At 42.8% G+C, this 27,737-nt stretch overlaps 1 protein-coding gene across 14 annotated transcripts in view; it reads right to left on the bottom strand.

Moving 5' to 3' along the window:
* The window catches only part of elavl4 (ELAV like neuron-specific RNA binding protein 4), an 88,055-nt gene that overhangs the window by 42,160 nt on the left and 18,158 nt on the right, over positions 1–27,737 (bottom strand). For 12 of the 14 annotated variants that reach the window (XM_078946360.1, XM_078946365.1, XM_078946359.1 and 9 more), the window contains exons 2-3: positions 15,872–15,958; positions 10,589–10,835 (exon numbers count right to left, since the gene is read on the bottom strand). In XM_078946360.1, the coding sequence (XP_078802486.1) occupies positions 10,589–10,835; positions 15,872–15,958 (334 nt within the window). The remainder of the gene's footprint in view (positions 1–10,588; positions 10,836–15,871; positions 15,959–27,737) is intronic. The other 2 variants (XM_078946366.1, XM_078946368.1) reach the window with 1 other exon arrangement.

The following is a 27,737-nucleotide window of genomic DNA, read 5'->3' as shown; positions in this document are numbered from 1 at the left end:
TGTCCTGCCTGCTGGCACCAATATGCAGTTTCTTCTCTCTCTTTTCCCTTCTGTGCGCACACATAACACATAGGAGGGTGCCAGGATATATCAACACTGACATAGGTTTGCAAAATGACAGAGATATTAATATTGTGGGCACAAAAAGGGAAAACACGCGTGTGCACACTTATGCTTAATTTAGGGCCTAGCGTCGGTGAGATGCACAAATATGACTGACAATCGTGCAGTACAAGACTTTGCTGTAATCATTTTGTGTCTCTTGTTGTATTTTGCCACTAAAAGCTCCGTTCTGCAGACATGAAAGCATCTCCGTGTCCTGCTATCATCAGCCATGCGATTTACAGCCTTTGATCTAAAGTGCAGCTACCAACTCAAACTGCAGGAACCTTCTACCTTCATGTGCGCTCGTTGAAATCCATTGTTCCTGCAAACGAATTGATCAGACTCTTTGCAGCTGCTGACACTTTTGGACAAGACGGCTGAAGCAAAGGCGACTCTGCAGCACCAACTTCTTCATCCCTTTTGACCATGTTTTCCAAAATAAGAGCATCGTTCAGAAATTAATAAAAGTAAAGGTTCTAGTATATTTAAAGTACCACTTAGATCTTCTTTTGATCTTTTCAAAGCATTCCCACTGGTCTTCTTTTTACCATATTCCGTTTTTTTCCCGAAAACCAAAAACGTGTCATCATAGGACACAGTTTCTGCTGAGCACCAGCAGTTTTTCCCACTTTAATTTATGGGTGCGATCGTTGGCAAGGAGAAACCCCACCCCCTCTTCCCCTCACCATTACTGAAAGGCCTCCGTTAACACTCTCTCCCGCTGGCTTGCAGCCCCCCCCCCAACTCAACTGGTGTTACAAAAATGGCGACAAATATTGAAACTTTAAGTTTTAAGTCAAATTCCAGCTCAGGATAGGAAAACAAAGACCTTCATGGATCTATTTGTCTGCAAGTGCATGCATCAGAATGGAGAGGAGCAGGACGCTTGTGGCCCCGCCCAGCTTATTTTCTACATCACAAAAACACACCTTTTTTTTTTTTTTACAGAATCTTTGTGTCTGCTGCTGATTTACAGTTATTTGAATAAAGAAATGCATCTTCCATCATCATAAAAATGCCACAAGAACATGTTGAAAGATATTACATTTGGTCTTTTAAGCATTATAAATACATTTGCTGACATCCAGTCAGCAAATGAACATTTCTGTCTCTCAGTCATGTTTCAACAAAACAAAAACACTCCTGGAGAGGACTGGCCTGTTAGGGATCAGTTTTAGAGACATTTAGAAATATGGCTGATATGGAGTTTGTCAAACTAAACTGCTTTGCTTCCCCCCGGCTTTTTGCCCCTTGCTGCTGCAGATACTTGAGACAGTGCTGTCTGCTGATGGTCTGCTGCTCCTCTGCATTTGAAAAGGTGCCCTGTCACCAGCTTTGTGACGGCTCTCACTTCCCTTACCTAAAAGACTCCCATCCCTGGGAGAATTGGGGGGGGGGCACTTTCCCAGAGAACGAGCACAAAGGAAAATAAAAAAACACGCTGGAATGTCTTTAATATCAGCAGTACAGTAATTGCATATCGTGTGGCGTGTACTGAGCCCATTTAAATAACTAAATTCATAAACAGAGCCGCATCCCCCGCACACACGTATCTACTGTAGATCCATCTCCCACTCACTCATTCAACACATATTTCCCTCCTAGGTTGCCAAGGTAGCAGCCACTGTTGGAGTCAGGAGGCTCCCACTCTCAGCTCCCAAGGCCCTGCTTCCACCGACACACACACACACACACACACACATGCCCACGTATGAGCTCAGGGACAAACACACGCCGGTAAGCCGCCCCCTCACGGAGGCGCCCTGAGCTTCGGGGCCGGTAAGCTGCAGCCTTCGGCGTGCGAGCTTGTTGTTCTGACGGGCATCAGAGGAGAAGAAACGAAGCTGGCAGACACAGAAGCCAGAACTGAATCAGACGAACGCTGTGAAGTCAGAGTGGCAGAACTCACCCAGGTGAACCTGCTTTTAAAAATTTCAGACCTTCGGAGGAAAAACACCACAGCACCCCGCCGTACGAGCCCCCCGCCTCACACTGTCAGGCTCTTACCCGTCTGCCTTGAGAAGGCACATTCAGGAGTGAGGATGAGGAGCCAGCCCGGGGCACATTCAACCCCCAGATCTGAGGCCGGCACAGGGGACGGTCACAGCTCTTGTGTTCCAGGTAAAGGCCACTCGGAGTGAAATGAGAGGGGACAGAGTCTGTTTGACGTGTGGGCCACAAGAGGACCGGTGCAGCCAAGCAAGCTCAGGACAGCCAGCTCTGAGTGCTAAGCAGGTGAGGGAAGAAAGCCAAAGGGGCCCGGGTACTGAGGCAGAGAGCCTGGGACTCTGAAACTTTAATGTGTGTCTGCCTGCTTGTACATGCACCTCTGAGCCTGCCAGCTCTCTTAATACCTGGCTTTGGAGATGTCAAATCCTTTTTTCATCTCTTTCCCTGTCAGCTTTGTTCATGCTATCTTCCGCCTTCAGCCCATTTCAGGTTCAGATAAATTCTTCCTGTGTGTTTGATATAAATCCTACACCAAATCTCACGCTGCATGATTTGAGTGAGGATTTGAACAGTATGTCACAGTTCATCACCACACAGAACAACTTTGTAGTTATGCTTATTAATAACTCGTCAGTCGGGCAAATGAACCAAAATCCCTGTAGTTAGGATTTTGGGAAACGTTGCAGTAACAGATTAAAGACCCGCTCTGATGAAAAAGGTGTTTTTAACATGATCTTGTGGCATTTCTCTGATGGAGGACATTTAAAAATTAAGCTCTAAATTGCATTTCTGTGTATTTCTTTGCTCAAATCACTGAGAACCAGGAGCTGATGAAAAAATGACATAGGAAAAAGGGCGTATTTGTGACGTGGAAAATACGCTGGGCGGGCCACAAGCTCCCTGCTCTAAGCTCATAGCTACACGGAGTGGAAGGGGGGGGCGGGCTTGCTTCGAGCCAACGGTCCCGCCCACAATTCAGGAGTGAATTTCTGATTAATTCTGCTCTGCATAAACAATGTCGTAGAAAGCAACATCAGTTTTGTTTGGTGATGTTTGGAATTGGTCTATAAAACAATTAAAGCTCTGCTCATTTCTTTTCATAAACTCCATCTTTCATTTAGCCCATCATTTTAGACCTATGGCTCTGCTTCTTTTTTCATATTTGGGTTTCATTTGTACTTTGTGATTACAATGGTATGGTATTTAAAACGCCCCCCACCCCCTCCGTGGTGGGTTCTCCTCCAAGCTCGGGTCCTCTACCAGAAGCCTGGGAGCTTGAGGGTCCTGCAGTATCTTAGCTGTTCCTGTTCTTTTCTGGACTGAAAGGTCTGAGGTCTTTCCAGGTATCTGTTGTAGCCACTCCTCCAGCTTGGGGGTTACTGCCCCGAGTGCCCCAATTACCACAGGCTCCACTGTTACCTTCACTTTCCATGCTTTCTCCAGTTCTTCTCTGAGTCCCTGGTATTTCTCCAGTTTCTCATGTTCCTTCTTCCTGATGTTCCCATCGCTTGGTACTGCCACATCCACCACAACGGCTTTCCTCTGTTCTTTATCCACCACTACAATGTCTGGTTGGTTCGCCATTACCATTATCAGTCTGGATCTGGAAGTCCCACAGGATCTTTGCCCTCTCATTCTCTACCACCTTCTGAGATGTTTCCCATTTTGACCTTGGGAATTGGTGGATTGTTTCAGGCGCCTCTTTGAACACCCTACACCTTGGGTCTTGTCTGGTGTGGTAGATCTACACCTTGGGTCTTGTCTGGTGTGGTTGGATCTACACCTTGGGTCTTGTCTGGTGTGGTAGATCTACACCTTGGGTCTTGTCTGGTGTGGTTGGATCTACACCTTGGGTCTTGTCTGGTGTGGTAGATCTACACCTTGGGTCTTGTCTGGTGTGGTAGATCTACACCTTGGGTCTTGTCTGGTGTGGTATATCTACACCTTGGGTCTTGTCTGGTGTGGTAGACCTACACCTTGGGTCTTGTCTGGTGTGGTAGATCTACACCTTGGGTCTTGTCTGGTGTGGTAGATCTTAGCCTCCATCGCTCTGGTGCTCAGGGCTTGTTCCTGAGCTGCCAGGATGAGTGCTTCAGTGCTATCCTGTAGGCCAGCCCTTTCTAGCCATTGGTAGGACTTCTTGATATCAGCCACTTCAGTTATGGTCCGGTGGTACATCCCATGCAGGGGTTTGTCCTCCCATGAGGATCTGTCCTCCAGCACTGTATCCTCTGCTGTCCATTGTCTGAGACATTCACTGAGCACACTGTCAGTTGGGGCCTTGAGCTTGATGTACTCATGCATCTTGGATGTTTCATCCTGGATAGTGGCTTCTACGCTCACTAGTCCTCGGCCTCCTTCCTTGCGGCTAGCATACAGTCTCAGGGTGCTGGATTTGGCATGGAATCCTCCATGCATGGTGAGGAGCTTTCGTGTCTTAACATCCGTGGTCTGTATCTCTTCATTTGGCCATCTTTCTATCTTACATCTAGAAATGGACTAGATGTGATATATAAAATATTATTTTCTTTTTTGTTTCTATATGATTGGTTAGTCTCCCTCTTTAGCTAAGCCAGCTTTAAAACCTCTTTCTCTTCTTTTGGATTCTTTGACTCAACTTCCTGCAAAGCCTTTTGAAATTAAAGCTAACCATAAAAACTTAGATCATGCTTTTCTTATGCCTGTCAGAGTAAACTATATTCATATATATGATGATATATTACCACACTAAGGAACAATGTTTTAATGAAATATGAGTTATTTTTGCAGCTCATTTTTCTACCCGGAAGTAAATCGACTCGATCACTGAAGCCCCGCCTTTCCCTCCTTGTGGGGGTCGCCCATTTCATTACGTCAACCTAGACTCGGCCTCGGCTGCGTGTCTGTGTTTTTCCCACCAAAACAAACAACATCTGAACTTTCGTAAAAAAGATGGATGTTCATATTATGCATTGAAGAGTAAAGTGTTTAGCCGATCACCACAGAGAGAGTGGGTGTGTTTGTTAGCCTGGGGGCGGGGCTGGCAGACCCTTCCTGGAAGGGGCTGTTCCTTACTTTGTGACGTCACAAAGTTTTCGTGGATTGGGAGGGGCTGATACTCAGACAGCAGGTTTTTAGAATAATATTCAGAAATGCATGAATGGAGCAAAATTCCAATTTGAGGGCGGTTTATAGTGAGGAATAAACATTATAAAAAACTCCTAACACCATCTGTCTTTACCATTTCAGTTAAAACCTTTAAAGATGCTAGATTTGCCATCAATTCCCAGTTTAGAAACCAAAAACCAAAAAAAAAAACATAGAAAAAAGATAAAGGATTCTGGATCAGACAAAAAAAAAACAACTAAACAGCTGAGTCTGCTTTCAGCCTCTAAATTGTCAGAAAAGATGCACCTGTTTTGCTGAAAGAAGCTCCGTCTTTCACAGCACTGAAGCCGTCTGCCTGTCAGCGGTGCTCCAGCTTGAACTGCTACACATCTGACATCACACTCCATCTATTTTTCATAGCCAACATCTGCTTGGCTTGCTATATTGTCACAATGATTTGCATCACTTCCCCAGATTCCATGTTTAAAACCAACACGTGGAAGTTGACCAGAGTGGTGTGAAAAAGACTTCGATCACGGCGCTTTGATGATGTCGCTTCAGTTGCACAGATAGATAATGCTGTTTGGGTTACTTCAGGGTTAACGGAATTTGATGTTGAAACCTGGGAAATGCTTCTACATGAGGGTAAAAACAGGCGGCCTGCAGAGGTTTTGGCATTTGTAATGATTAGTGCTAAAAAAAAAAAAAACTGCTGATAAAATGCTCCCCTCCGTAAATGCAGTCAATTCTTGTTCAGCATGAGGAGCTGTTTTCTTTTCCTCTGTGTCATTAAGAAAACAAATGCATTCATTTCTCCAGCAGAGTTGCAGTGAATGCAGAATACTGATCCTGTGAAATGACTTTCTGACAAAGATCAGTCCATTTCAATCCTGCAAGCAGCTGCTTTAAAACATGCTGACAAGGTATTTTGAATATGCATTATTCCAAGCCGATATTTTCATCTATTGTGAAAGCGTTACCAGTGGTCTTTTAATTGTGACCAAGCCGCTTTTAGCAAAGAATCCAAAAGCAAGTGTCGTTTTCTAGGACATAGTTTCTGCAGAGCAACAGGACTTCATTAGAAATTCACCTCTGAAATGTGGGCGGAGCAACTCAGAGGTGCTTGTGGTCGCCCGGCGTATTTTTATGCTACAAAAATGCCAGTTTTCCAAACTGGCATTTTTTCGTCTTCTCCAAATTTAAAACTATTTGAATAAAGGATTACTCAGAAATGCAATTTTAAGCATTATTTTCTTAATAAAAGGCCTCCATCATCAGAAAAATGCCACCAGAACACATAAAAAACACCAAATACACAATTTCTATCTCAGTTTAAGGTGTCCGATGTATTTTTCCTTACAATCCAGTTCCACATCTTATGTGCAGAGCCTTCAAGTATTAAATAATTTGGTTGAATGAATAAATGCAGCATTTTAACGTGAACACTGTAAGTGGGGACAGTGTCAAATCCACTGTGACAACACGTTAAGATCCAAAGTGTGATACTGAAGCTACAACTTTTTTACCAGACTTATGCTGAAAGTAGAGGGTTCAGTTTGAATAAAGCTGAGGTTTGTGTGTGTTTGTGTGCCAGTTGCAGAAAGGTGTGTGTGTAAGCTAGCTTTAAATAAAAGATTAACTTGGGTGTCCCAGGAGTGTGTAAGAACATCAGGCTGAAGAAGCTGTGCATGTGGACAGGAAGACAGGCGAGCAGGCAGCCGTGTGGGGAGCAGGAAAGACACCCAGAGGTGGCTTTTCCACCAGCTGAAGTCAGCCGGGGTGACAGACGGAGCTGAAGTGTCTACACCTGCCCACACTCGCCTGAGCCTCACGCCAACCTGGCATCATTGAAGCTGACAGGAGCGAGTCCACAGGAAGAGGAGAGGATGCCCCAGACCTGTCTGTCTCACGCTCCTCTGTGAGCTTCAAGTGCTCCCACCTTGTCAGCAGGTTAGTCTAGATTCACACACAGCTGGAAAACATGCAAAAGCAGGAAACGTCTCCATCAGGTGCACATTTATTACAATGTAGTGGACATTGTAATAAATGTCATTATTATGAAAATGGAGAATACACGAGAATCTGCAAAAAAGAAATGAAAATGAAATGAAAAGCAATTTAAAGACCCACTCAGATGGAAAAAAAGGGTTTTTGGATCTTCTCGTGGCATTTTTCTCATGATGGAGAACAAATAGAAAGAAAATTAAGATTACGTTTTTCTTCATTCAAGTTGTTGTGAATCAGAAGTACCCAAAAGTGTAAAAATGCCGTCTGAAAAAGATCATATTTGTAGTGTAGAAAATAAGCTGGGCGGGTCCACAAACTCCCTGCTCCCCCCCATTTTGCTGCAGACAAACAGATCCATGAACGTCTTTGTTTTCCTGGTCTGAGCGTGAATCTGGATCAGAACTGGATGGCTGATGGCTCTGATATTACTCGCTATTTTTGTTGCAGCGCTAATGTTAGGTTGTAGTTTTCAGGGGCTGTAAGCTAGCGGGAGAGAGTGTAAACACAGGGATGATGGGATATAAGCAAGACTTACTCTACATCAATAGTCCTGCCCACAACTCAGAGGTGAATTTCTAATGAACTCCTATAAAGAAAATGGAAAATGACACAGATTTTTCTTTTCCTTTTTGCTAAAAACGGATTTATCATCGTTAAAAAAGTTAAAACTTTGGGAATGCTGTAACAAGAGATCCAAAGATGAATGAGTGGGGATTTAAGTTTAGGATACTTTTTCAAATATTTCCTACAAAATCTAAGTGCACATCATCTCTGTAGAAACCTCGTTTTAAATAGAGATAAAAAAATGCCAGAAAAGTTTTCCTCTTTAGTCCCTTCCTCCTGCAAACACGGCTCAGTCCAGTATTGATTTGGCGTCCTGTTAAAAAGCAGCCTCTTGGCATTCCCTGCTGGAAGAAATCTGTGCTTTGTTGCCCTAAAAGTTTGCACCAGAAAACTGCACCCATGGGAGAGCTAAGCAGACATACTCTGCAGGGGGTAATGCAGGGAGGCAAGCAGTTATTTTTGAGTTTTGCGTTGATGCTGTCATCAGACAAGTCCTTCAGAGCTGAGAGGAGAAGTACCATGAAAGGTTCAGGAGTGATTTCCGCCGCTCTCAGAGCTGCTTTGGAGCCTGTGCAGGTCTCCAGCAATCCTATCCAATTTTAAAAGCCTGCAAATATCGTCTGTTTGCTCTTTTTTTTTCTTTTTATTTCAAACACTGCTTCTGAAGTCCTGTTCTGATCAGGTGCAGAGAACATGGTGGAGATTTATTTTTGTACACAACCATCATTCTAACTCTCTCCGGCTCCATTTCGTGGAGCGTTGCAGCAGAAGAGGAAGATGGCCCTGGAGAGGACTTGTGTAAAAATCACAGCCAGTTTAGCTCCTTATTGTAGTTAAATGAAATAAAAGTTGATAATTGTGTTCTGGGGTTTATGCGCCTTTCCCCTGCCCGCGTTGTCTGTTTGTTTGCTATCCCACAGTGCTTTGCTGATCTCGCCTGCCTGGTCTTTTTTAATGAGATTATCAGGAGAAGTGTCAGTAAGTAGGATCTAAAATGAAAGTCATTATGGAGCATTATCACTGAGCTGCACCGCCCCAGCTCCCTCCATCCATCTGCCGCATGGCCACCCACACAGCCACTCCGCCCAGATTACAGCCGTGATTAGCCCTGCAAAGTGCTGCTTAATTTAAACACCTCTGGAGAACATGTGGCATTTTGCTGCGTTGCTGTGCTTCAAGACACTCAGAGGGCAAGAATGGATTTTCCGTTGAAAACATCACACACGCCTAATCCTCTCAACACTTGGACTTATGCTAGAGCCAAAAGCTTGTGTACAGAATCAGAAGAATTTGTTCTTTTTTATTTCTTGCATGTTTGATGTCACATTGTGACATAAACACGGCTTTTCACTGGAGTGTTTGATGAAGGTGGTGCGCTGTTCGCTCAGAAACAGAATCAGCATTTCAGTTTTTTTTCTAAATACAATCTAAACAAAAATACAACAAAACTGAGATACTTTTGACAACTACAAACTGCAAAGACTATTTTTTTTAATCTTCTAAAAAAGATTTACAGTCTTTCAGCTCAATTGAGGTCAAGGTAACTATAATATTTTACCTAATAAAAGGACACTGAAATCATAACAAATCCACTCTGTTTGGATGTTTTTGTCAAAAGGACCATCCATGTTTCTGTCAGCATTTTTCATTCTGACATTTTTAAACACAGAAATTTAGATTTGCACACATTCCTGCTTACATAATACACAGAATCAAGCCCTCAATAACTGCAAAGTAATCTTTGGGTAAGATAGATGTCAAAATGAAACGTGTGCTCAAAGTTGTGCATACTTTGAAAGAAAAAAGAATTGTATAAATATACATTTGATACATTTTGAATACTTCACAGCCATAAACTGTGTCAGAGTGTTAGTCGCGTTTTTTGCATTGTTTGCCAGGGGTGTGACTTTTACTCAGGTGTGACTTATCTGTGAAGAATTGCTGCGCTAAAATATTAGATTCCTTCTGTTTCATGACGTCAAATAAGCATCAATGTAGTGGTGGAATGTGAAGATGTTCAGTCTAATTATTGCTCTCTATTCCGTTATTACAATTTGCCTTTCAAGATGAAATGTCCATTCTTGTTCCTGTATTTTGTTAGCTACATTTCTCTCAAAAGTGCCACGTTATATGAATCTTTTCTTCTATATTATGCATTTTTTGGCTGATGTTACTTATACTCGGGGATGCATTACAGTCCAAAATATAGGGGCACCGTATCATAAGTCACTCAAAAGTGCGTCCTGACCGCCTGTAGGCAGACCACCACAGGTGGACGACACCAATCAGACAGTGATGAATGGTTCACATGTTTGTTCAGCGACTTAGTCGCTTACTTTTTTGATAAGACATTTTTTATGTTTTGTATTGTCGCCGAGCTTCACTTTTGATTGCTTTTTTTTAAGCAAAGCCCTCAAAAGCAAAGTCTTTGTCTATAAGCATACGTTTCATTTTCACAATTAAATTACCTCATAAAAAAACAAAATTAGGAAATCGGACTTTCTAAAACTTTAACATGAATTAACTTCCCTAAACATCTGATTTGTTTAACTTTTTTTGACCACAGCAGATTTCAAACATCAGCTACAAACTCTTCTATTTCTGTCATCGTCCTTACCTGAGACTTCAGCTGCAAAGTGCCAGATATCAAATACATGGACAAGAAACATGAAAAAAAGAGTTTTAACTTTGGTTTCTAAAGAAAACGATTTAGTTTAAACATCAAATGAATGCAAAGTAGTTTTTAAAAAGTTAAATCTTTAGCACACAGACAGCAATGTAAACGAAATATGCATCAATTTCTACAATGCAGGTATAATATGATGACTGTTTTTAAACACAGAGATTTTAAATAATTTAATGTGGTTCGACCAACCTGTGATTTTATCACGAACCAGCTTGCAGGATTCGATCTCGCCGATGCTGCCGAACAGGCTCCGGAACTCCTCCTGGGTCATGTTCTGGGGCAGGTAGTTCACGATGAGGTTCGTCTTGCTGTCGTCGTTCGTCGGGCCGGTCTGCATGGGAGAGGGGCAGCCACGGCTGTTGTTGGACGGGCCGTTGGCCGTGGTACCTCCCCCGCTGGGGCCGTTTGTCACCGGATTCTCCATGTTGCTGATGATCTGGGGGCAAAAAGGGAAAGAGGAGGAGACAGGAAAAAAGGAGCAAGGTTTCAGTTTTTGTGAATTTCTCGCATTTTTATCAAATTCTATCAAAAAATACAACCAAAAGGTTGTATTTGTATTTTTATTTGATATATGGTCTCGGTAAATCACTTTCAAATAGAATAAATATATATTTAAACTACACAATAACAGACTGTAACCCTTGTGCTATCCTAGGCACTTTAGCATTGGGAGTTGGGTCATCTAGACCCACTAGACAGTGCTCTGAACCTTTTTCCTTCAATGATTTGTGATCTTCACTGGTGTCCATGGATTATATGAAATCTTTCCACCTTTATCCACCTTTGTCATGGTAGGGAGAACACCTCAATGGAAGGGGGGGTCATCTAAGATAGCACAAGTGTCAGAGCATCAGATGGGACCATAGATCTGACATTATCATCTCCTATTTGTCGCTGAAGCAGCTGATTTGGGTAAATACCTTAAGTACAGACCTTTATCACCAGAGATGTTGCTGGTGACACCGGTATGACCTGCACACTGCTGTAACTCTTCAACCGATGATGCAATTAAAGGAATTCCAGCAGCTGCTTTTCTCAGCGTCAGAATCTGCTGGAATTCTATAATCGGTTGAAGAGTTACGGTAATTTAAAGAATATCTGCACTAGAGCTATAGCTCTCAAATTAAATTTCACATTTACCAAACACATGAAAATACATGAAACGTTCTAAACAAACAGTATGAGACAGCACAAGTGCAATAACCCAATGGTTGGGACGCTGCAATATTTTATATATTTTTTATACTTTTTTATTTTATACTCTACTCTTCACTTTCTCAAATTTTGTTCCTCATCTTATTTATGAACCTTGTTAGCATTATTTTGTTGTATAACCCTGACTTGAGAGCTGCCAAAGAAAAATTCCAATGTACTTGTCGTACATGTACAAACGGCAATGAACCCCTTAAACCTCAAGACACAAAAGCAGAAGCACGGATGAATATAAGGAGCTTGTAAAGGCTTCCTGGAGCAGCCCTCCACCTGCTTCCTGACTGCTGCTGATGCTGCGACAGAGCAAAGTTCGCTTTCCTGTACAGGATTTTTGCAGCAGGCGGATTGTTTGAAGAATAACCGAGGAGCAGGAGTTGGGAGAAGGTTGGTTGCACTTTGAGATAACCGGGGACATTTGCATAGCAAATATTTATTGCAGAGACTTGTGTGCATGTCTGTGATGTACAGCTGTTTGGATCAGTGATTTGCTAATAAAAAGATAGGTAGGAAAAAACAAATGAGGATCACGTAGGATAAAAACCAAAAAACCTGGTCTGATAATAAATTCTGTGTGTACTCAGCTGGTCTCATTGAAGTTGCAGCAAAGACGTTTGATTTTGCATGGAAATGCAGAAAAAAGTCATCCATAAAAATGTGCTTTGCATCCATTTAAGGGTTTTTCGATGACAGTTTGGATGCAAACCGTCTTTAATCTGACTGGATCGTGTGTTTAATGTTGGATTTTTGTTGTTGCTCGGATCTTTCTTTTTTGCTGTTTCAACCATTCAGCTTTCTGTCTATTTTTAACCAGACTTAAGTACTGTACAGGCAAAAAGGCTGCACTCTAAAGCTGTGCTGGCTTCGGAGGAACAAGTTCTGCTCCACTCTATTTCGGGAAGACAAGGCCGAGCTTCTAAGAACACAGCTCAAAGCAAAATTAAAAAATTTCCTTGTTAGTCCAAAAATAGTGTTCTAAACAGATTTAGACCTTAACAGTATGTCCTTTCTGGCTTGCATTCACTTTTTTTCAGTCCACCTACGTGTGATGATGAAGGAGAAACAACAGACAAACACCTCTGGTGCGACCAGATTCCCTCCTCCAGTATTAGACCATGAAGAAAACAACATGAGGAAGATACCAACGTCACAGGCAGGAAAATGATTAAACAGCAATAATTTTCCTCACTTCTTAGTTAAACTGGATTCATGTTTTAAAGCTGATTATCTGGAAAAAATCCAAATGTTTTCTGAAGAGCACAACAATTTGTGAGAGGTGCCCATCTTCAGCTAACCGCCTGCATCAGCAGATTGCTGCCTGATTTATTTATTTATTTTTTAACCGTAGGTGTGGTCATGAATTCAGACGGCGGCCAACAATCAGACGCCTTTACAAAATTGGGCGACAGCTGAATGGCTGTAGGGTGGTGGCAGCAGGATCGCCGGGCGGCAGCGGCCCTGATTGGACGATGTGTAAATGTCGCTGGACGGCGGTCAGCCTTAACAAGTACCATCGGTTGCCAGCCGCCCGGTGGCCCGAGGGTACATAAAAGTAGGCCATTCTGCACCACTGGTCATTCGCAACTACGATTTTGAGCACAAATGATAATCTTGTCTAAATTCTTCAGACAACAAGCCTCCCAAGAGAGTAAAATGTTCTTCTTCGTATTCTGCTCAGCATCAACCGCAATTCATCAACACGCAGGTCTCGGAGTCGCCATGGTGCTTTCAACGCCGAGATGAGTTTTGCGCAGCATTAATGCCGTCTCCCCATTTGATTGCCAGATTGTCGTCCGGTCATCGCCGGGCCCCCCGCCCTTGTCAACAGCCGTCTTCAAGTGCCCGTGCTGCCGCCGTCCGATTTTTAACAATCGGACGGCGGCAGTGGGACGGCAGCACAAGGGCAAGGGGGGGGGTTGGAGGGCAGCAGTCTGCAATTTGCCGATCATCAGGCGATTTTGGGGGCCGTTGAGACCCACCTTTCAGTCAGTTATATTGGTGCCTTTCTGCCATCCGCCTGTCGCTGGACTGCAACAGCGCAACCTTCAACTGTGCTCGGGCGGCCACTGACCGACATCACTAAATCATCCGGATGCCGTTTAACTGGAAGGTTTTCCTAAAACTTCTGAGCCGCCCGCATGGCATGTGAAAATGCGACTGCCACCTCCTGCCGATTTAGCTGGAAAACGTGCAGTGAGGTCCCACGCAGTGGCATTTTGAGGAAATGTGAACATAGTCCACATGCGTACATTTCCATTGTGATTAACGTTGCAGAAAAGACACCTTTCCTGTTTGTAGATTGACCCTTAAAATCCCACAACTTTTCCTTTTCTCCTTAAAAAATATTGAAGAAAACTCCAAAAAATGTTGATGGTTTACGAAGACACAAGCGAGCTCCCACTTCTGTGGCATCTGAAGTGATAGAAGATTACACACTCAGACACACAGAGAGAACAATGGCTCAAGCCCACAGCTGAAAACAAAGAGACAGGGAGATGTCTAAAAGCTCTCAAGATGAGAGCTGCATGCAAATTGTTCTTTTGACAGTATCCTTCCCTGCTCACTCACCACCACAGCACAACAGAGAAACGGAGACAGACCAAAAAGACAAGAGCCCAGAGAGGAGGGAAAGGGAGAGGAGCATCCACTGTAGCCATAAGAAAGTTGATTAGAGCGGGCCTTATTAAATCTGTTTACATTCCCTGCTGGGCTCCATTCTGTTAGGGAGACTTTCAACTCCATGGGACGTATTCTGAGGAGTTTTTACAACAAAATGGCTGCCTCTAATTAACGCGGACCTGCCGAGTCCCAGTAGCAAATTATATTCTTCTCCTCGTTCCTGCCCACCAGCGTTGGTTCTGCTCAGCGGTCCACTTCATTTTAGTCTGGCTGCCCCTGCTCCCCGACTGAGGAGCCTGGTGCTGAGGAGAGGACTGCCGGCAGCATACGGCCCCTTTTTGGCACTTACTCTCAAGAGTTAGAACTCGACTGGTGCTGGTTTATCAATCCTGTTCCGTTTGGCTGAAAGTTATCCATCAAAGTAAAAGAAAAATCTCAAATACAATCAGCGGGCCAAAAAAAGGGACTAATACTTTATAAACAATCTTCTGCACGTCTTTGATCAGTTATTACAAAAGTCTAAACATCTACTTTTTCCAGATTTGCAACAAATGTGTTTTTATTTAAATTCCGATAAGCCAACGTTGTCCAAACATTTTGCAAACTGGGCCAGACGTGGTGAGGTGGAAATTTGTGACGAGTCGGCCTGACTAGTTCTTTCAGCTACTTTAATTACATTCAATTTAAGTGAACTGTGTAATGAATATTCTATTGCAATTATATACACAAATATATCTAAACATGTTTTTGCCAAAATCCCTCTCAATTTTTGGCACGGTTCATTCCCAGTTGGCACGTCTTCATGGCGAATATGAAAACGTCGTTTAGCCAACCCAAACCAAGTTTTTAGAAAGTGCTTGGGGCCACATACTGTTGATTTATAAAAGGATCCTGCGGCCCACAGGCCGGACTTTGGACATGCCTTGAGTAAGGACTGCTTCATGATCTGCAGAACACTTTAAAGACTCGTGTTTGAACTAATTGACAGTGACTCCTTCATGCTTCATGGCCCCCTCAGTTCCACTTCAGACATGATGAATCCTGACGGCGTCCTTATGGAACAAACCTGACAGAAACTGACAATAAAGACATTCGTCTAATCTAACTTTTACTAAAAATATCAACAACTTGGATACCATAAAGTGATTACAATTGAAGTCTGTTAACTAAAACCAGGAGGCAAAAACATGTTTTTTTGTTTAAAAAAAATAAATAATTAAAATTAGCTAAAATATTTCGTGTTCAAGAGAGCTTGAGATCTTAAAAATAAGGATAATTTTAAATTTAGAGTAGTGTTGTGTAAAATGTTCCCTAATTCTAACTGTGAACTAAAACACAAATGTTTAAAAAAAAGACACAAATCCACACAGATGGGTGCCAAAGAATCTGCTAAATACCCTTGATGTGTTCAATTTCAAACCAAGTCAGCAACTGAAGCTGCATTTTTTTTCATGTATTCTGCTAATCCTAATCCCTTCTTCTGCCAATCCCATCTATTCATCAATCTCTGCTCCAACCGTCTCAGTCAGCAGCAGCGTGGAGCGGTGCACGCTCATGTGAAACACGGTACAAACTCCGGACACGTGGTGGGTGGGTGTGTGAAATGGGTGGGGCCGTCCGTTTGGCAGCGGTGGACTTCCTTACCATCTTTGGCTGCGTCAGCAATCCCTTCTCTGCCCAGCCCTGGAGCTGCGGGAGCTCTGCCTGACGCCACTGTGTCTCTGTCGACCCCTATGGAGCGGAGCACAGGGAGGGAGGGGCGCACAACCCCCCGTCAACATTACACACTCAGGTTAAGGGTTGCACTGAGACTTGGGGAGGGAAGAGGTTGGGAGGGGGGAAATGGTAACCAGCTACAAAACAACAACACACCTTTGTGGTCAAATTTAAACAAAGACAGATGGCTCAGGACTTCTGCATGTTTAAAGACCCACTCCGATGAAAATGGTGTTCTTGTGACATTTTACTGATGATGGAGGACACATATTAGAAAATTGAGATTAAAAATGCATTTCTGAGTATTTCTTTAGTCAAATGTTTGTGAGTCAGGAACAAATGAAGGAATACCGTTGGGAAAAGATCGTATTAGTGACGTGAAAAGACGATGGGTGGGCCTTGCTCAGCTCCATTCTAAAGCTACCGCATGTGTGCGCTCTTCAACATGCGTTTCTTTTGCCACTGTTTACTAGAGCGAGTTCGCCTCCTACAGTCAAAGCGCCAGCTCCAGGCTTTTTCTTTCACTCCTCTATTCCGATGTATGAAAGACTTGGTGTCGTATATATCTGTCCGGGTACAAACGGCAATTACTAATATCTCATCCATGGTCAATTTTCAAACAGTTGACATTTCTGTGAATTAAACAGGGATGCCATCCACACGTTCCTACCAAATCCGAGTCCCTGATTGGTCAAAGTTTGGCCCGGGTGTTCAAAAATTGTCTTTAAAATCTGCGCAGCTACGCATAAACACAAGAGTGTAGAAGCCCCAAAAGACTTTTGGTTGGAAGGGGCCCTTTGAACGCAGTTGAACATGGCTGAACGACTAGATCCGTCGACGTTTTCCTCGTCTGAGCCGGCGTCTGGCTCAAAACTGTACGGCTGGATAGCTCCAAAATTGCTCGCCATTTTAGTTTCACCTGTAATGTTGGGGTGGGGGCGTGAGGGGCAGAAAGGTGCTCCATGCCAACAGTCCCACCCACAACTCAGAGGTGAATTTCTCCTGAACTCCTGCCGCTCTGCAGCAACTATGTCTACTAGAAAACCAGAAAATTACCATTTTTTTCTCCCTCAAATTTGGCTAAATATGGTCAAATAATGCTTAAAAGACCACTGGGAATGCTTTGAAAATGGATCAAAAGAGGATCAGAGTGGGACTTTAAAGTCTGTGACAGACGAACTGTACTTTCTTTCAAAATGATTGCTTTTCTGGCCTTCTTAGCTGAATCAAGGAACCTGCATTTGTTTTGAAGCAGGCAGATTGATTAGGTGACTGCAGTGACCTTGCTGGGGTTCATAATGAGGACTTCCCTCCTTGCTCTCTGTGGGTAAACTTGGCCTCTGGTTGAAGAGACAGAAACGCTACAAATGAGCAGGAAGTCTGTTCTCTGGCTCTCCAGAACAGGAGGCTTAAACGCCCGCAGCCATCTCGGGATTCTACAACAGCCAATTTAGCAGAAGGTTAGGACGAGAGGAGGTTTGACCTCCACCTTCATTTACTCCTTCAGCGAGATGAGGAGCAGGATTGAGGGATCAGTTGGGAAGGAGGAATAGAATGCAGGGACTGAATAATGGGGGAGACACTTCCAATTGTTCAAAGGAAGGGAGATGCAGAGACGGGAGAGGAAAGACAGAGTCTGTACATGTTCTCTTGTCAATGTGTCTTGTAAACTAAGGCAGGAATGCATAATAGAGGCCTAAATGAGAGTGAACTGTCAGCTTGAAAGGGAAAAAAGAGGATGCAGAGGGGCGGAGAGGTCATGGCAGAGAGAAAAAAGACACACATGTGCTTCTTGCTGACAGGTGAAGGCGAAGATTCTGAGATGATCATTTAGAAATATGAGTTGAGCCACTGTTTGCTTTAGTATGGTGGGAGTCAAAGGGTTCCTACAGAGTATGAACTAAGGAAGTGGGACAAATAGGAGCAATAATTCTAAAACTTGCATTCAGAGCCATCCTACGGGATTGAACAGCTACATATGTAGCATATAGAATTAAAAAATGTGTCCTATTTGTCAAATGTAACATTGAAAATGTAACCTGAAAAAAGGAAAGGTTAGTCACAGGTGAAACACTGAAATAGTTTTTCACCCAGTTTGTAAAATGTCACTTAATGCTGGTGCAGAAGTGGAATGGCGAGCCACGACAAGCAGGCGGTGCAGCGTTATCTCGGCGTATACAAATGCGGTGATCAGAAAATGTCAAATGCAGGAAGCAGATGTGCATGCGGCTCGATGTCAACATCCAACGCAGCATCCAGCGTGTCAGCAGATCTCACAGTCATCTCAAGTGGCATCGAAGTTCTTGAGCTCAAATTTGAGACTATTTGCCGAGCTTCAAGTTTACCGCTCAACTATTCAGTTTGACACGCAAACTCACCACATATCCCTGCATTTATCACACACGCACACACACAAGCGTGTGTGTCTTCAGATAAAATCTAGAATAATACTGAAATAAGGGAGCAGCGCAATTACATTGAGCAACCATTGAGATGAGAAACCATTCATGGATACATTTTCAATTATTCAGGGAATACATTTCAGTTGGCTCTCGGATGCTGGGAAAAGTTATTATATAATCAATACACTCTATAACTCCATTAATATTTGATGCCACAAAAGTGCTTCATGTCTCCTTGGGCTTGGAGCCAGCGGTGTCTGGGCACTGCAGTCAAAATAGGATGAGCTTTGTCCGCCCACGGCACGGGAAGATACCAACATCCACCTTCCTCTGACGAAGTGCAGAAGAATCAGGCTGAGGAGGAAGGACGTGTCCGTCACCGTCAGAGGTCAACTCCGTTTATTCTCAGCTGCCCTTCTGCGTGTCACCTTCAGCATCCAGAACATTTAAACCACCAGGACGTTTTAGCCGCTCCTCTTCCAGCACATGTATCCTTCTAGCAGAATGAGCCGGAGCGTTTATTATTGCTGGCCCCCCTCCTTTACTTAGACAGCTTAAACAATCAATTTACCCTGTTTTGGCCAGGATGGATGGAGGCTGCGGAGTACACACTTTGCTGCAGGATAACACTACTGATAGACACATTGGCTTGCAGCTACGAAATGGAGCCAGTGCACCCATCTTTGACAGATTTTTCCACAGTATCCTGCTTTTTTGTGGTCACTTATTTAACACACCGGACTCAAACTTCAAGACCGTCCCTTTATGTGGTTCTGAGCTTCAGTTTGCATCAAGCTAAGGTACAAAGAGATTAGCACGCCTTTTACTATCTGGGCTTGTCGGCCAGACGAGTTGCGTGTAATGCTCTCTGCACATTGATTTTTATTTTTCCTCTCCTCTCCGTTTCTTCCTGTGGCCTTCTCTTCACCTCCACCAACCGCTGCTGAGCTCTGAAACGTCATGCAGGTCAGACGGATGCTGGGCGGGATCAATCAGGAAAAGTAATCTGGGACGCGTTGCGCACGCAAGCAGGCACACAGACACACAGACACATCACAGATATTTACTGACAAACGCGCACACTGTTCCTCTGGTGCACTCTGGCCCGCCTGCCTCCAGTCTCATCGATCTGCATCTACTTTACCAAATGGATTCTTCTCCTCTTCCATCCTCCTCCTCCTCTTCTCTTTCTGTCTGACTCAGAATAATAAATGTTCCAGACCGTGTGAGACGTGTATGTAAGCAATTTTTCATTTAACTTTGACTTGACTTTTTTTTTCCACCTCTCTGCTTCCTCTTTTGTGATTTCTCAGGCTTTCGGGAAGATCGATGCAAATATCCTACACACAGCATGGGGGTAATCCATGCACGCCGGGTCAAAGGTGAAGGGAGGGCGGGGCCTATTTCAAAGAGCTCTTCCAAATTGGATCTATATCATCTAAAGAACTGTAATATAGAGAGACTGCTTGTCAATCATTTCTTTTTAGATGTTTAATGTTTGCATTTAAAATCCCTGGTTTACCTCTGAGGACGTTAGACAGACTTTCATTCAATGTTCAAACTTCTATGGACACCACTCTGGCCAATCAGGAGTGAGCTTGTTGGAATTCCATACCACTACCACTTGAGGGCAGACTACAAGTCATCTGTTAATCAAACATTTTGAGCTTTTATCACATCCATTTGGTCGGTTTATAACTTAAATAACTTGCATTACGGAAATAATATCATGAAATAGAAAATTAGAATTAGCAAGAACTTGTAATAAACGATGTCAGACTAAGAAGGGTTATTCTGACTGATAGAATGACTGTTTCTCCATTCAGGTCTATGGGATTTTGGCTTCCTGGAGCCAGCGCGTACTTCCTGTTTGGAACTCAGTCCAGTTCTCATACAGTCATTGGTAGAGTTTTTTGTTTTTTTTCGTTAGTAGAATTAAATCAGTAGTATTTTGCGGTGGAGAAATCTCCTCTACAGAGGTCGCATTTGCCCTGCTGTTAAATTTGATTACAGTACTTATGATTTTCAGGTAGATAATTTGTTGTCTGTTGCTTTTTAGTGTAAGAACTGCATCAATTTGTGATTGATTTGTGCTTTATAAATAAAGCTGCTCTGCCTATTTAAGGTGTAAATATATTTTTCAGTCAGTGATCTCTCATACAGTAAAGGTAACAATGGAGGCGGAACCAAAGCCCTGCGTTCACTGGCTGGATCCCAACTTTGCACAAACGCATGCAGAAAAGTGTCGAGCATCTCTAGTCAGTTTGTGACTGATGCTCTGCGGTTCTTCCCCCAGTGGGGGTGTGGGATCAGCTGGACATCTACCAAGCTCTTGGCTGAGGCCTGCAGCATCGCGGCCTGGGACTTGGAACTGAAGGCCTGGGGTGTCTGTCCCCTGGCCCGATCCCTTCTTGTGCCAATGACAGCCTCGTACACCACACGCCTGAACCCTCTCTCTCAACTCAATCGTGACATTGAAAGTCAATGTCGCGCCATCCCATCCTTCAAACAACATCAAATCCCCATCAACGGCCCGCGAGCCTTTGTTTCACTGTCACTTCTCCCGCTCAGACAAGCCGCTATCTTTGCTGTCCATCTTGGTCTGCCCTGCTGCGATCGCTGAGTGCGACAGATTAGAGTGATCGGATGAGACACTTTGGACATTTTGATGGATTAGAGAGACCAAATCAATGTCTCATTAACTGCAATTCAAGACTGAACTAAATATAAATGAGGTTGGAGGTTTGTAGATGGGATCTGTCCATCAGGTGGGGGTTTCTTGATAGTACTGTTAAAACTTTACTTATCTCCATTTGGATTTGGTTGCTCAACTTTATAATTTCACAGTTTTTCCTTTCGTTTGTTTCTGAATTCAGCCGTCGTTGCCTTCAGCTGGGCAGGAACAGAAACTATAGCGGGGAAGAAGGTGAACCGGTAAGGCAGGTCCAACGTAGTCAGCATCCCTGTGAGCTCTCAGCAGGGACACCCCCTCCACAAACCGCAGTGGTGCACCTGCACCGGCATTAACAGGGAAGCTCTTTCTGTTTGCAAAATACTTAGTCAAAAAGACAAATCAGGGTAGTTCTCAACTACCACTTCATCCAACGGGATTTTTTAGCAGAGATATGTTATTTGAACCAAATCTAATTCAATGCTTCCCAATTAAACATTTCTTCTTGCTTGTTGGCTCGCCGATTAAAACCTCCCGAAGTTGAAAAGAGCCAAATCCAAAACTTGTAAATTCCCATCGCCAAACACAATTTCCAGCAGAATCCACGAGAGGAGCTCTAATTAAAACTGGTTTGAGGGTTGAAGTGGTAATATTAGCTTTGTTGAAAAGGTATTTTAAAAAGCCAGGCACAGCCTGAAGGCACACGATAAGAACAAAAGTTCCAGTACAGCACTTCCACAGAGAATAGCAGGGGTGGGGGGGGGGGGGTCGCACTCGCCTGGTTGCTGAGCAGAGGCAGAGCTCCACCTAATCTAATCACAGTTTCCCCCATCAGCTGCATCTCAGACGCAGCCGCCTTGGGAGTTTGTGAGCGTCTGCCTGGCAGCCAAGGAATAGGGCTAAATAACATAGACACCGCATGACCACTGTGCTTGAGTAATTCTTCACCTAGGTATGGCGTGAGCGCACGTTAGAGCATGAAGGTGTGTGTTTGTTTTAATCTGGTTACCGATGTGTCAACCAGAGCGCGTATAATCAAATAACTGCGAGGGAAAAGGACAGCCGTCCGTCATCTGTCCTAATGAGTTAACAGCTTGATGGAGGCAATGAATAAATCAAGTAGTTGAATGAGAGCAAAATGCATTAGTGATGGAACAACAAGCTGAAAGTTATACTCATCCTTTGGTCAATTGTCTTCTTCTCTTGAGTGCTGTGATCAAATAACCAGCTCTAAAATCTGCATCGTTCATACAAATATAACTTAGGTTTCAAACGACGCTGCACTCATCGTAATTTCATCACAAGCTGAAACATTAGCCAGGAAATCACCAAACTATTTCCAAAGTGCTGGTTTTGTCATCATTTTAAAGCAGTCAAAGTCAATATATGGTATAGATTTATGTCAAGTCTGTCTCAAAAGGTTCCCAATGTTATGTTTTCAATCCCAGCAAGTTTTCAATACTCATTTTGTAGGATTCAAAGTAAAAAATGTTTATGCTAATTTGCATGTTTTTGGGAAAATTTGTGTTTTCGAGTGATTTGTGTCAGACCAAGGAGATACCGGAAATATTTCACCACAAAAATCCACTTCCATTTCTGATGGAAGTGGATTTTTGTGCACATTTTTGTGAAAAGTTGTGTCTCAAATGAGTGATATGTCGCGGACCAATAAGATCTGGAAGTGAGCATTTTCACACAAAAAATTAAAGACAAGTAAATTCTATTTCTGATTATAACAATGTTTGTTGGGGAAAACTATGTTGGGACAATGACTGATTTCTCCAAGACCAAGGAGCCATTGGAATTTTTATAAAAAACGTCCCATCCATTTCCGATTACAACAATGTTTGTTGGGGAGAACTGTGTCGATCTTTGCAACAGGCGCCCAGCAAATTACAAACCTAGACCGGCTCAGAAACGAGGCCAATTTCATGACAACTAAACCCTCCGTGCACTCGTGTTTAGTAAAGAGCTTTTGAAAACACCCAAAGGAAACGATTTTTGTGGACTGGAGGATAGAGTAAGGACAACATGGGAGATGTAGCGGCTGATTGCTACAATCTTTGAAACATTTCAGTCTGAAAGCACAAACAGTACCGTTCAGTTGTTTAGCAGAACCTCTCTGAACGCCGAGCACAAACCCGGCAGGTGCTGATCCTGCTTTCTGGTGACGCCTATCAGACTTGATAAGCATTGGAATCACTTTCCCTGCATGTCTGATCCGCCGCTCTCAGGAACTGGAAAAAACTGCCACTGTAATCGTTCATTTCTTTTGGGACAAAAATACCTGTCATTAGTAGTTTCTCTTATCGAATAAATACTGCCAGCTTTTCATATGAGCAGATGCTAAACTTAAATAAAACGGCACTTCTAAATACTATTTTTAATAAAAGAAAGTAAGATGCCAGAAATTGCGCAGCGCTCAATGCAAAAAAATGTGGCTGAAATGATCAGAAAATATTCATCAAAACAAATTATTCATTAAGAATCCCTCACCATGTAATTGCTCTCACTCAAAAAGAAAAGAGGTTGAAATATAGTTAAATGTTTCATTAGCGAGACGGGTCTGCATAACTTCAGAGAGACGACAGATGGATGCAGCCACGATCCCGGCAGTTCGCTGTGGTGCTTCAGGAACAAAGCAGCGAGACGCTCCTTCCTCTTTTCTAAAATGCCTCCAAATCCCGACGCTGCGGCTGATGTTTGACATGACTTTTCAAAAATGTCCCATCAGTCCGTCATGTAATCACAGTTTAAGCGTGCCGTAGAGCTGCAGATGTCTTGTGGCAGGTGTAAAGCCTTTGTTTGAAGCCCCAAATATGTCTATTCCACACCGCAGTGGTGTCATTTTGTAGCAAGTTCAGTAGCATGTTCAATCTATAATTCATCCGGCTACAGAAATATATGAATGTTTAATATGTAAGAAGCGGGCGGGGCCTGTCGAAAGCGTGACCTTGAAACGTCCCTTAAACATCACACGGTAGCGGCGCTGATTAAGCAGCTGAAGCCAAACAACAGGCGTGCGTCTGAGCGCGTGCACAACCCCCCCCCAACGTGCTCCTCTGTTTGCAGTTTTTCCCTGGGATGCAAATTGCAGATGAGAGAAGTCGGCTGCTTGTGCACGGTCTCGGGAGAAAGTGCCAGTCAAATTCAAACATCTGTATGAATACAAAAACACACAGAGTACAGGGGAGACGGCGAGAACAGAGGAAGATGAGGCTAGGAGTGGATAGAGAAGAGGAGTGTAGTGGCTCAGAAAACCAGTGTTCCTCCTGCATTCTGAATTTTTGACTGAACAAAGAGCCACACACACACGAATGCCTCTTTCACTGCTTTCTATTTTCCACCGGGATATTTATTCTGCAAAAGCAGCGATGCACAACAAGGGCTCGGTCCTGTGTTTGCTCGTGGGCTGAGGCGCTAACACTCCCCAGCTGATTATGTGTCTGTCTGTAGCAGTTTGAGCTGCTGCCAAAGGAATTAGGTCTAGTATTTGTGAATGCTGCTCCCCTCGCAGCAGAACGCCTCGCCATGCCTCTCAGATTTCTAGCTTTTTAAAAAGAGAGGGAAAAAAACCAACATGTTAAATAAATGAAGGGAAATCGCTGTGGAAGCCTATTTAATTTTTAATGTAACCATTTTGTGAGTCTTCATGTATGTTTAGGCTTTACACAAAAAGAATATTTAGAAACCAAAGCGTGCTAATTGGGACAGAGATTGTTACAGTGGCTTCTTATTCAAACAGGCTTTTGCCTCATTAACTGCTTCCATCTAGCTTTTGTCTGAAGGAAAAAGGAAAAGACGTTTAAAAACAATGGAAAAAAATGTCTCTGACTGACACAACACAAACGCACAACAAGCAAAAGTGATGACACAAAAGCACAGACATTGGGTGCCGTGCTACAAAAAGATAAGTGAGCTTTGTAATCAGTCAGTTATATTTATTTTTCCAGAATTATTGTTATTTTACAGTTAAAATGTTCCCATGTAAGCTTGGTAATACAAGGATTTTCTGAGATATTTTAGTTTTAATTGTGGTTTTCCTCAAAAAGGCATATATTTCATCTTTTCCTTTAACAAATATTGTTATATTGTTGTGAGTGTACATGTGGAAAAACAGTTTTGCAGGAGTTTTTCATCTTAAGTAATGTAAATAACTTAAAGTTTGGCTTATGTCGTCATCAGCTCCATCCTTGAATCCACCTTCCAGCTCTTTCCAGTCTGCAGTTTGAGATGCAGCAGTGAATGGGTCTTCACAGCTGACTGGCTGCTGCCTATTAGCTCTGCGCTGCAATGGTTTGAATTTCCATCATCTTAGAATCCAGCCCTGAAATGGGCACAGTTGTTTTAGTAATGACGCCCAAAACCTCCGTGACCCCAACAGTGGAGGAAACCCAGGTGATCCTGTTTTTCCAGCTTTTACTAAAGTGGTGAAACCACAGGTTGTTTATGTTAAAGATCCACTCTGGTGAAAACTATGTTTTTAAAATGTTCTTGAGGCATTTTTCTGATAGTGGAAATGAAGAAAATTTAGCTAATAATCACATTTCTATTTCTACATTTAAATCGTTGAATAAAGAAACAGACGAAAAAAAACGCTCCGTGCTCCTCCTTAACCCTTGTGCTATCCTAGGCACTTTAACATCGGAAGTCGGGTCATCTAGACCCACTAGACAGTGCTCTGAACCTTTTTTCTTCAATGATTTGTGATCTTCACTGGTGTCCATGGATTACATGAAATCTTCCCACCTTTATCCACCTTTGTCATGGTAGGGAGAACACCTCAATGGAAGGGGGGGGTCATCTAAGATAGCACAAGGGTTAATCATAGAGCTCAAAGGAATGGGAAGGAAAAAGGGGGCGGGGTTGCTCCACTCTGATAGTCCCACCCACAAGTCAGCGGTGAATTTTTAAGAAATTCCTTCTGACACAAGTTTTTTTGTTGTTTTGCATAATCAGAATTTAAAGACCACTGGAAACTCTTTGGATGTAGATAAAAGTAGAAGGGAGTCAAAGAAAGCTCCAGGTGGCTCTATTCCATTTCCATTTCTGAGGGACATTATCCAGTTTTTCATACTAAAAAACAGATGTGATGATATTTCTATGACTTTGAGTCTGGTTACTTTTTCATTCACAGCCTCCAGTGTTTGAAAAAGGTACTGGACTTCCTGTACTAAATGTAAATTCCAGAAATCAGTGTAGAGTAAGACACGGGACAGAAAGGCTCATGGGTAAGCAACATCTGACCAGTCCTTTAGCCAATGTCTGAGCTCACTAACTTTACCCTGAACTCCTGAAAGACCAAGTTTCCATTTAGCTAAATTCAGACACATGTCACTGCCTTTCTTTTCTTTTTTTAAAACGCAGAACATGATTTCAACTATTTGCTGAAACCCAATAAATATAGACATTTTAAGAAGACTGTTTATAAACCCAGTGTGTTCTGATGCTGAAAACCTTAATGACTTATAAAAACAATCCATACATGTCTTTTAAATGACAAATCATTCAAACGCAATGCATTGTGGTTTATATTCTCCAATCTAGAGAGCATCAATGCGCACCAGTTTTTTGCTGAAACTTCTGGGAAATTTTCTGGGCACTGGATTTTGGAATTGTGTCTCACAAACCCCAAACACAAATGGCACTGCCTTATATAGTGCATTAAGCTAGACTTGCATTGACTGAGTCTATTCACATCAATCTACAGAGGATAATACCAGTACAGGAATCCCGGGAGGACATGGAGTCGTGCGCCACTACCTCTTACATACAATAAGATAATTCAGCAGTTATTATTATAATAATTATTAGTCCACCACCTTACCTCTTAAAGAACCTCATTCACTGGTGCAACCTTATTCAAAGCACGAGAATGCTCAAGCACTTTCATCCAGCTCATTTTCTCTCTTTGGCCTTGTTCAAAACGCACTTTATGAAAGTCTGTATAGCATATTTACCATATGCTGGAAAACAATAATCACCCAGTGGCCTACAGTAAACAGCAGGCATTATTCAACAACGCTGTTATTATCACGTCCTTCGCATTCGTGCAATCACAAGCTTAGCCACGCGGCATTTACAGTAAGAGTACCTTCAGGACGTTAAAATGTGTTGTGGGTCTAAAAGACGCTAAAATGAAGTAGAAATAGTTCACCAGGACTTGCAAACCTTAAAGCAGAACCCTCCTTCCTCTGATGTAACTGTGGATGTTGGTAAAGTATTGATCTACTCAGGATTTGATCAGTTCATTCTAAAACAGACTATTTTAAACAAATCAGGATGGAAATGAATAATTTGGCTGTTCACAGTCATGTCGGAATGACAAATAGTTTCTTTTGACAAATAGTTTTTCATTTTTTAAGTTTTAAACAGTTGTGACACATACTTGTGTCCCTTTTATGGAACTCTGTATAGAGTTTATTGAAGCTTTGCCTGTTTTGACTGTTAGTTGTTTTGACTTTGTCTTTGCTTCTTCGTTTTGGGTTTTACACACATGAACTTTGTCGTAAAATCTAAAAACTGAATGATTTTGATTTTTGCAGTAATAAAATGATGAAATGTACTACTTCGAATTTAGTTTTTGTAAAAGCTACTGTTACCGACTCTTGGCATTCAGAAATATGGAATACCTGCATTTAGGGTTGAAACTATGACATCAACGCTGACTAGAACCTGGACAATAGACGTTCTTTGGTTTGGACAAAGCACCGACTCTCTT

The sequence above is a fragment of the Oryzias latipes genome, chromosome 4 (assembly GCF_053564925.1).
Source record: "Oryzias latipes strain Hd-rR chromosome 4, Olatipes_Hd-rR_3.1".
Lineage (NCBI taxonomy): Eukaryota > Metazoa > Chordata > Actinopteri > Beloniformes > Adrianichthyidae > Oryzias > Oryzias latipes.
The sequence above is the reverse complement of the archived record's forward strand: the minus strand, read 5'-3'. Positions and strand labels throughout refer to the sequence as shown.